The 9,858-nt window shown below is 47.5% G+C and overlaps 1 protein-coding gene across 1 annotated transcript in view; it reads left to right on the forward strand.

The window, feature by feature from the left end:
- Window positions 1-8,808, forward strand: part of FAM47E (family with sequence similarity 47 member E) — a 23,943-nt gene extending 15,135 nt beyond the window's left edge. Inside the window, exons 7-8 of the mRNA XM_025190052.2 lie at window positions 1,209-1,286; window positions 8,616-8,808. Coding sequence (XP_025045837.2) covers window positions 1,209-1,286; window positions 8,616-8,729 — 192 coding nt within the window. The 3' untranslated portion in view covers window positions 8,730-8,808. The remainder of the gene's footprint in view (window positions 1-1,208; window positions 1,287-8,615) is intronic.
- Window positions 8,809-9,858: the final 1,050 nt, after the last annotated feature.

Raw genomic sequence — 9,858 nt, forward strand, 5'->3', positions numbered from 1 at the left:
AGACTCGAATTCCAGGCACATCCCATTTTCTGGCATAACCAAACCCTGACCTTGCTTTAAGTTACGAGAAGAGGAAGCTGCAAACTAAATTTGGTGACCCTGGCTCTTACCATTTAGGAGGAGTTCTTGAACAAATGGTCGGACAGAGGGACTCACAGACAGACAGATGCACAAACTCTCTAAAATATATCTTATCTGTGTATCTAGATATATCTAGATAGATATATAGATAATTGTATATATTCATTATTCCATTGATAAACAGAGACTTATTAATTTTGCAACCATTTCCTTTTCCTTTTCTTTGTTTAGTTTTTTCCCTTTTTGTTCTCACAAATAAGTACAGGAGTGAAAGACAAACTCCAGCCTCTCAAAGGCCTGAGATTGTAGAAGTTAAAACTGACACACGCTCTCACCCAACCACAGGGCGCTACTTTCTGAGTTAGAGAAAATATACACTTCAATAGACAGAATAAACAGGAGTACAATGCCCATTAAATTTAGGGTGGTGGTCTAGTTTTGGTTTGCAGAACTGCAGTAAAGAAATATCAGTCCCGTTGTTTTTGCTTTAAAATGTAAGAAGGTGGCAGGTTCTAGAAGAAAGATTTTCTGTGGACTCACTCTCTTGGATCATTTCAGTTCTATTATTCCTAACCCAGTAGTATGATAAGGCATGAATGTCTGGCAGAGGCAAAAAAGTTTGCAGGAAGAGGGGAGGTGGAGGATACGGAGAAACAACCAAGCTCAGAAGAAAATTTTGTCTTTTTGTTATTATTTCGGTTAACAATAAATGTAAACCTCAGACTGGGAATATTTTGGGGCCCTGTCCCATGTGTGTATTTTGTGATAAAAGCTGGGTAGGAATTCCAGCTGGTTACCACAGCTTTACAAAACCATCCCTAGTAATTAGTCATTTGCTACAACACTCACTGGAAAATGACACACTGTCCCATCGCAATTCAGTCCTTATGAAACACTGGGATTGCCATAAAAATAGCAAATCACAAATTATCTCTTGAACGAACTACAGTTCATGAGATTAATTAGAAATGGAACTTGCCGTATGTGTGAGACTTTCACAGAAATAACCTTCCTTGTCCCTTTCTCGCTTTGTCGGCTTGTTGTATGAATGAAGGCATGAAAAAAAGCATACATCTGTGAGAGTTATTCTGGAGCGTTCCCTTAATTTGGTTTGGGAATTGTCCTAGGAGACAGACGCAGTGCAGCTCCATGGAACGCACGCTTTTAATGAATTCCTGGAAAAGAAGGGCTACCGGAAGCCTGAGGTAAGTCAATGAGAGAGTAACAGGCTTGTTGACATGATCAGCAGCACTGATCGGAATGTCCTGTGTCCATGGAGAACAGAGCTGTGCTCAGGGCACCTTGGTTTAAGCACTGTAGTTTCTAGCACAGTGTCAGGGTACCATGCTACTGAATTGTGCTCTTAGCCCTGGGGCCAAATTCACTCCTGATAATGGCAGGAAATTCGTGGAAGCCGAACACCAGCCCTACTGGGCCTGAATTTGGCCTCTTCACTGTCAAGTGGATGTGGGTAGGACAGTTCTTGTTCAGAACAGCTCACACTGGTCCGGCTAGCACCCTGCTGGCAACGACTGCATTGAAACACGCCTCACCGGAACACACAGCAAGATATTTTGTCATAGCCGCCCTCAGCACACCAAAGAGCCCTCCTCTTAGGCCGTTCATTCAGAGTGCAGCAAGGAAGGCCGGACTTTAGCATGCCCTTTGGCTCATTGTGCCTAATGTTGCACCCATGACGTGCCCGGGCGTTCACATGCGGTGTAACTTATTTCAGGTCTTTTGGCCTGTTTTGAAGTCACCACTCACTGCCATTTCCACTTAGCTCTTTGGCTGCAGTGTCCTCCACAGCTTCCATGCTGTGGCTGAAAGTGGAATCGTTTCGAAGTGCTGGATTTCCAGTGGAGGTCATGATAGATGGGTGAGGAAGCACCAGAAGGCTACGTCTACACTGGCATGATTTTCCGGAAATGCTTTTAATGGAAAAGTTTTCCGTTGAAAGCATTTTTGGAAAAGCGTGTCTAGATTGGCAGGACGCTTTTCCGCAAAAGCACTTTTTGCGCAAAAGCGTCCGTGGCCCATCTAGACGCGCTTTTCCGCAAAAAAGCCCCGATCGCCATTTTCGCGATTGGGGCTTTTTTGCAGAAAAGAAATCTCTGCTGTCTACACTGGCCCTTTTGTGCAAAAGTCTTTCAGAAAAAGACTTTTGCCTGAACTGGAGCAGCACAGTATTTCCGCAAAAGCACTGACAATCTTACATGAGATCGTCAGTGCTTTTGCAGAAATTCAAGCGGCCAGTGTAGACAGCTGGCAAGTTTTTCTGCAAAAGCAGATATTTTGCAGAAAAACTTGCCAGTCTAGACACAGCCGAAGTGTTTTGCTCTGTGGAAACTGGTGACATGAGACAGTCAACAGGCAAAGATGGCATATCCCCTATAGAGGTGTCTGAGACTCCCAGAAATGCTGGGCTTATGGATGTCATCTGGTGCCTGGCACTCATTTTGACCATGTTGTACAAATTTATATACGATAGCTTAAGTCTGACCCCTGGCCAAACAGTGTGACAGCCTGGCACCGAATATCCCCAAATCACTCACAGAAGAATGGTGAGATGGAGACAAAAAGAAGAAGTGGGTGGCAGACCAGACAGGAAGAAGCAAAGCTAGAAAAACTGCAGGTGGAGATAGAAAGAGAGCTGCAGATCAGAGATTGTCTCTCCCCTGTATTTGTCAATAAACCCCTCCTTATTACCTATGTAAATAAGCGATATTCACACCATCCAGGGTCCAGATGGTTTGGCGTGCACGTTTTTGCCCTCACCCCAAATATAGCATAGTGTTCCTTGGGTCTCCCTGGGCTGCATTGTGTTCCTCTTCTTGGCCTTAGCATCCTTTCATTCATCCCCTTTTTACTCACCTTCCCTCTCTTAAAGGGTGTGTCTACACTGCACCGTTATTTCAAGATAACTAGTGACACTAGTGCCATTCTGTTATTTTGAAATAATTTCGAAATAATGGACGGCTTATTCTGAAATCTGTAAACCTCATTCCATGAGGAATAACACCTATTCTGAAATAGCTATTTCTCCACTGCCCCGCTGCTGCTATTTTGAAATAGCCCCTCACCAGGGCCATTCTATTCCGGAATAGCTTATTCTGAAATAACCGTGCAGTGTAGACGTACCCTTAGAGTGAGCTTCCTTCTTTCCAGGTTTCTCCTCCCTTAGCCCAGGCTCCTTGCTTGCAGATGAGTCTTTCTTGTCGTCTCCCTTAGGTCAGTCTCCCTGTTCCCCCTTCATCCTCTGATCTGGAGGCAGAGTTTCCCTTTCAGCCCGTCCCACACCAGAGTAAGTTCTATTACCTAGCTCATGCATTAAAGCCGCGTCTTCCTGCCCATAGTCATGCCCCCTCATCTCAGTCAGCCCCAGAGTCCTTCTATACACCCTGTCAGCAAAAAACTTCTTGTTCTGGTGCACTGGGGGAGTGAAGCCTGCAGCGATGCCTCAGGAGGCTTTGTGGTCCTGGCAGCCCGCAGTATGCAGGGGGAGAAAGGAAGAGGGTGATGTGAGTCTCTAGGGGTGTGTCTAGACTACATGCCTCCTTCGACGGAGGCATGTAGATTAGCCAGATCGGAAGAGGGAAATGAAGCCGCGATTAAAATAATCGCGGCTTCATTTAAATTTAAATGGCTGCCCCGATCTGCCGATCAGCTGTTTGTCGGCAGATCGGGAGAGTCTGGACGCGATGCCCCGACAAAGAAGCCTTTCTTCATCGACACAGGTAAACCTGGTTTCACGAGGCTTACCTGTGTCGATGAAGAAAGGCTTCTTTGTCGGGGCATCGCGTCCAGACTCTCCCGATCTGCCGACAAACAGCTGATCGGCAGATCGGGGCAGCCATTTAAATTTAAATGAAGCCGCGATTATTTTAATCGCGGCTTCATTTCCCTCTTCCGATCTGGCTAATCTACATGCCTCCGTCGAAGGAGGCATGTAGTCTAGACACACCCTAGGTGTGGGGAAGACAGCATGAGGTGGCAGGAGAAGGTGGGCTGCAGCTGGGGCAGTAAGGTGGCCCTCATTAGACTCAGCAGATCAGACATGGTTGCCCTTTCACACTGCTCTGTGGGCTCAGCAGGAGCAGAGCCAGGTTATGTTGACTAAGCAACAGAGAACAAGGCCAGGAAAGGAGAAAAGCAAGGAGAGAAATGGAACCACAAACACCAGAGAAAACTGCAAGATTGCTGAGAAACCAGAGGGTGTCTTGGTGGTGGCTCCCTTTTCCCCTAACCTTTGTGCTGTCTTTCACCTCTCTCTTTTCTCTTTGGGGCTGGGCTTCATTCTAGGGTTGCCAGGTGTCCGGTATTGGCCCAGACAGTCCAGTATTTTCTGCTGTTCTCGGATGGAAGGCTGCTTGGGCTGCATCTGGTGGGAGCAGGGGGAGAGTGGAGATTTAAAGGCCCAGCTCGTCTTTTTTTGTGTGTGCAAGTTTTTTTTTTTTGCTCAACAACTTTGGTTCCCCCTCCCCTTTTTTTTTGCTCAACCAATTTTTTTCCTGCCATGTTTGGTATTTTTTGTGAAAGTATCTGGCAACCCTACCTCATTCAACCAAAATAGGACAAATAACATGGTGTCCTTTACAGGGACACTATTTCAGATTTGGGGGGGGGGGAGGGCGGGACCTGTGCATGCCATGATAGTGTGTGTGGAGGGGATGTGGGTAGAGTGAGGACAGTGGCTTCAGCAGTGTTATTAAGCATGCTTAGTACAAGCAAATCAGAGGTGTGGGGGACTGACCCTGTCCACTTTCCTCCACTCACACACCACCTCTTTCCAAGGGCTACTAAGGCACTTGAAAACTCTAGTTTTTTGGCAGATAACTTAGCAACTAGCTGACAGGAGCACTGTATCTAATTCCTATATAAAAGGAAGAAAATTAAATAACTATTAGATCTACTCAACTCTAATACTAACGTCTTCTGAAATCTTGTGGTAAATCATTAAGGGACACTGGGACACTAGTATTAACATTTTAGTGTATATTCTTATTTCACTACTAAATCTGCAGAGAGAGAGAGAGAGAGAGACTATCAGGACTCCTGGGCTCTGGGGGAAAGTGAGGCCTACTGGGTAGCAGGAGGCAGATACATCTGGGTTCTATATAAGAACGTCAGAATGCCCATGTTGTGTCAAACCAATAGTCCATCTAGCACCATATCCTACATTTCAACTGTGACCAGTACCAGGTACTTCAGAAGGAATACACAGAAAAGGTTGGTTGAATGAGGTAGGATTGCCAGACACTTTCACAAAAAATACCGAACATGGCAGGGAAAAATTGGTTGAGCAAAAAAAACGAGGGGGGGGGGGAAAAGTTGTTGAGCAAAAACAAAACAAAACACACACACAAAAAGACACGGTGGGCCTTTAAACCCCACGCTTCCCCCTGGCCCCACCAGACACAGCCTAAGCGGCCTTTCCTCCGAGAACAACAGAAAATACTGGACTGTCTGGGCCAATATGATCCATCAAGTGATCCATCCCATCACCCATTCCAAACTTCTGGCAAACAGAGAGTAGGGATACCATCCCTGCCCATCCTGGCTAGTTACTATTGCTGGACCTATCCTCCTGAAACTTACTTCATTCTTATTGGAATCCTTTTAAATTGACAGTTTGGTCCTTTCCATTATCTCCTGGCAAAGAGTTCCATAGGTTGACCATGAAGAAATAATTTATTTTGTTTATTTTAAATCTGCTGCCTATACATTTCATTGGGTGACCTTTTTGTATTTTATTAGTGAAGGAGTAAATAACATTTCCTTATTCTATTTTCCATACTATTCATGATTTTCTAGACCTCTAACATATCCCCCACTCTTTAGTCATTTATTTTCCAAGGTGGAATATCCTAGTCTTTTAAATCTCTCCTCATATGGAAGATGTTCCTTACCCCTAATCATTTCTGTTGCCTTTTCGAAATCCAATATATCCTTCTTTAGATGGGATGACCAGACCTGCATGCAGTATTCAAGATGTGGGCATACTATGACTTTTTAAAGAGGCAATATGATATTTTCTGGCTGATCATCTTTTCCTTTCCTAATGTTTTCCAATATTCAGTTAGCTTTTTAGATTGTCACTGCACGTTAAGTAGATGTTTTCAGGGAACTAACCACGATTCCAAGATCTCTTTCTTGAGAGCTAATTTAGACTCCATCATTTTTGTATGTATAGTTGGGATTACATTTTTCCAGGTGCATTACTTTGCATTTATCAACATTCAATTCCATCTGTCACTGTGTTGTCCCGTCACCCAGTTTTGTGAGATCCCTTTGTAACTCTTTGCAGTCAGCTTTGGACTTAACTATTTTGAGTAATTTTGTATCATGCAAATTTTGCCAGCTCACTGGTTACCCCTTTTTCAAGATCATTTATGAGTAAGTTGAAGAGCACTGATTCCAGAATAGACTCCTTGAGCATACCACTATTTATTCCAACCCTTTCCCCCCGATCTTTTAAGTGGAGTACCTGGCAGTGTTTTTATGATCATCTAAAGATCCTTTAGTTACTTGAATGACAAACCTTTTGTTATCTTAATCGTACTGACTCCTAGGCTGTGTCTAGACTAGCAAGTTTTTCCGGAAAATCAGCCGCTTTTCTGGAAAAACTTGCCAGCTGTCTACACTGGCCGCTTGAATTTCCGGAAAAGCACTGACGATCTCATGTAAGATTGTCAGTGCTTTTCCAGAAATACTATGCTGCTCCCGTTCGGGCAAAAGTCTTTTTCTGAAAGACTTTTGCGCAAAAGGGCCAGTGTAGACAGCACAGTACTGTTTTCCGCAAAAAAGCCCCAATCGCGAAAATGGCAATCGGGGCTTTTTTGCGGAAAACCACGTCTAGATTGGCCATGGACGCTTTTCCTCAAAAAGTGCTTTTGCGGAAAAACATCCTGTCAATCTAGATGCGCTTTTCCAAAAATGCTTTTAACGGAAAACTTTTCCACTAAAAGCATTTTCGGAAAATCATGCCAGAGTAGACATAGCCCTACTGTTTATAAACAAGCTCCCAGCCCCAAAGGCAAAGCTGGGAGCAACACAAGTTCTGTGGCAGTTAGGAGCTGGGTCTGGGGTCAGACCTCAACTATGAAATTCAAGGGGTCAACTTTGTGGGGGAGCTACAGCCCCCCCATGCTCCTAAATGGCATCCCTGGTCCTTTGCCTGCCTGGGCCCAGCAGCCACTGGCTTTGCTCCCTGGTAAGTAAGGCAGCATTTGAGTGGCTAGGCCCTGCTGTCTCCTCGTCGCACGGCTCCTACCCCTCCCCAGAGAAGCAATGGCCTCTGGGGAAACTCTCCGTGTGTGTTTTGCTAGGACACTGCCATGGGCAGAGAGATCTGATTAGTTCTCCTGACTTGAGGCTCTGACTCCCTGTAAAGAGAAGCAGGATGTAAGGCTGGACCTGGGCCAAAGCCCGTTGGCGCTGGAGCAGTGGTCCCCAACCTTTTGAGGTTGTCGGGCGCCAGGGGGCGTGGCCGTTTGCCCGCCGGGCGCCAGGGGGCGGGGACACTAGCGCACCCGGGGGCGGGCCCCCCCCTTGACGCATGCCCGGGGGCGGCCCCCCCTTACCACTCTCCCCCCCCCAGCTGCGCGCCCGGGGGCGGGGCCCCCCCATAGCCACGCGCCCGGGGGCAGGACCCCCTCCAAGGGCCGCGCGCCCGGGGTCGGTGCTCCCCCCCCCCCGCCGAGTGCCGCACGCCCGGGGCCGGCGCTCCCCCCTTCCCGCCGAGTGTCGCGCACTCCCCCCCTCCCGCCGAGTGCCACGTGCCCGGCGCTCCCCCCGCCCCCCCCGCCGAGTGCCGCGCACCCGGGGCCGGCACTCCCCCCCTCCCGCCGAGTGCTGCGCGCCCGGCGCTCCCCCCCCTCCCACCGAGTGCCGCGCGCCCAGGGCCGGCGCTCCCCCCGCCGCGCACCCGGGGCTGGCGCTCCCCCCCGCCGCGTGCCCAGGGCCGGCGCCCGCCCCTGCCCCCCCCACCGAGTGCCGCGCACCATGCGCTCCCCCCGCCAAGTGTGCTCCCCCCGCAAGCGCCCGTGTGCCATGTGCCTGGGGCCAGGCCAGCCCCGAGCACCTGGTGGGCGCATTGAAATGCCCCCGCGGGCACCGTGTTGGGGACCACGGCGCTAGAGGCTCTCAGCCCTGTTCCCAGTGAACCGTTGTCCATGTCACTGAAATCACTCGTGGGGGGATTTCAATTGAGAGAGCAAAGAGTGGATGAGCGACGGGAGCTGAGCTGCCCTTCACGTATCAAAAAGGCTCTGCCTAGGCCAAAATGGGATCAGCACATGACTGTCAGGAAAGCCTGCCTTGCCATTGCCCATGTGGTAGCTATGGAGACACTGCCATAAGGCACCTTCCAACCGCTCTACACTCCTGCCATTAAAAAAAAAGTTCTGTGTTAAAGCACTAAACACGTTGACATCTTGGTCCTCTGTGACATGTTCTTTTATTTCTTGTGCTCAGCCGCTGGCCATTTAAATACATCCCTAGTAACTGTGCTTTATATCTATGTTTTCTTTTAGTTTCTTCTGCAGATGCTGGCTGCAAAGGATGATAAAGGAGCGAAAGAGGGAACATCAAAAGACCTTAAAAAGACGCAAAGAGGTCGGAGCAGGATTTCCTCCCACACTCGCTAATAACTGCAGAACTCTCACTTTGTTAACTCATATTTGTTTCTTCCAAATAAACCACTCTGAAGGCTCCCACAAGGGGCATTTCTAAGCAGTGTTGATTTGGTTTCTTTTCCGGTACGTTCCTCAGCAATTGCTCCTCAAATATATTTGAAACAGAAAGGCTTGCGTGTGGGGCAGTGGATCCCAGATGAGGTCAGCCGGCCTAGCTGCTCAGCTGTGCTGGGAGTTCTAAAGATTTCAGCTTGTCTTTGCTGTGTTGTGTTGGCGGGGAGTTTTAACCAGCATGCCACAGTTATTTATTACATGTGTAAGCAGGATCTGAAGGAATGCGTCACTTACAGTGAGCTGGAAGTGGAGAGAGACCCAGTTTGCTCCTGCTTTGCGTAGGTTTGTTGTCAAATATTCAGCGGATGTTTTGCTTATTGTAGTCAACTTGGCTGATGGTGGGTCACTAATTATGTTACCACTAATTGCAATGTCTGTAATTATTGTGGGAATACAGAAAAGACAGACTGTGCTTAACCCATTTCAAAAGGAGAGAGACACAATATCAATTTAAAATTTAAAAACAACAAATAGTCCTGCCCGCACCTTAGACACTAACACAAAATGTAGATAGTATCCTGATCTTTTGTGGACACAACCCACAAGTGGATTATGCCCACGAAAGCTTATGATACCATCTACATTTTGTGTTAGTCTCTAAGGTGCTGCTGGACTATTAATTGTTTTTTAAGTTTTTTTATTACAGACTAACACGGCTACCTCTCTGAAAGTGTCAGTTTAAAGGACCTTGGATGCACAAGGGCTCCAGCGCCAGAGATAAGAGGGGAGGACACTCAATCAGCAGGCTATGTGACCTCCAAGCATTAGCTATAAGACTGGTTCAACCTGTTTCTCCCTGCTATCTCAATGATAAGAGCCAAAATAGGCTCTGTAAGGAGTCTCTTTTATTATTTTAAATTTACCCTAGTGTAGGCTGAAATGTCTTGTGGCTAGACTGTGCTTTGTGCTAACAGCTAAAATCACTGGTTTTTCACCTGAAGCCAAATCTACCGGGAGCAGCGAGTGGCCAGCCAGCAAGGCGGCTGCTGGAGAGATGCAATAAGCAACCACCAGTGGTGGCAGCATG

The sequence above is a fragment of the Pelodiscus sinensis genome, chromosome 5 (genome assembly GCF_049634645.1).
Source record: "Pelodiscus sinensis isolate JC-2024 chromosome 5, ASM4963464v1, whole genome shotgun sequence".
In the NCBI taxonomy this organism is placed as follows: domain Eukaryota; kingdom Metazoa; phylum Chordata; order Testudines; family Trionychidae; genus Pelodiscus; species Pelodiscus sinensis.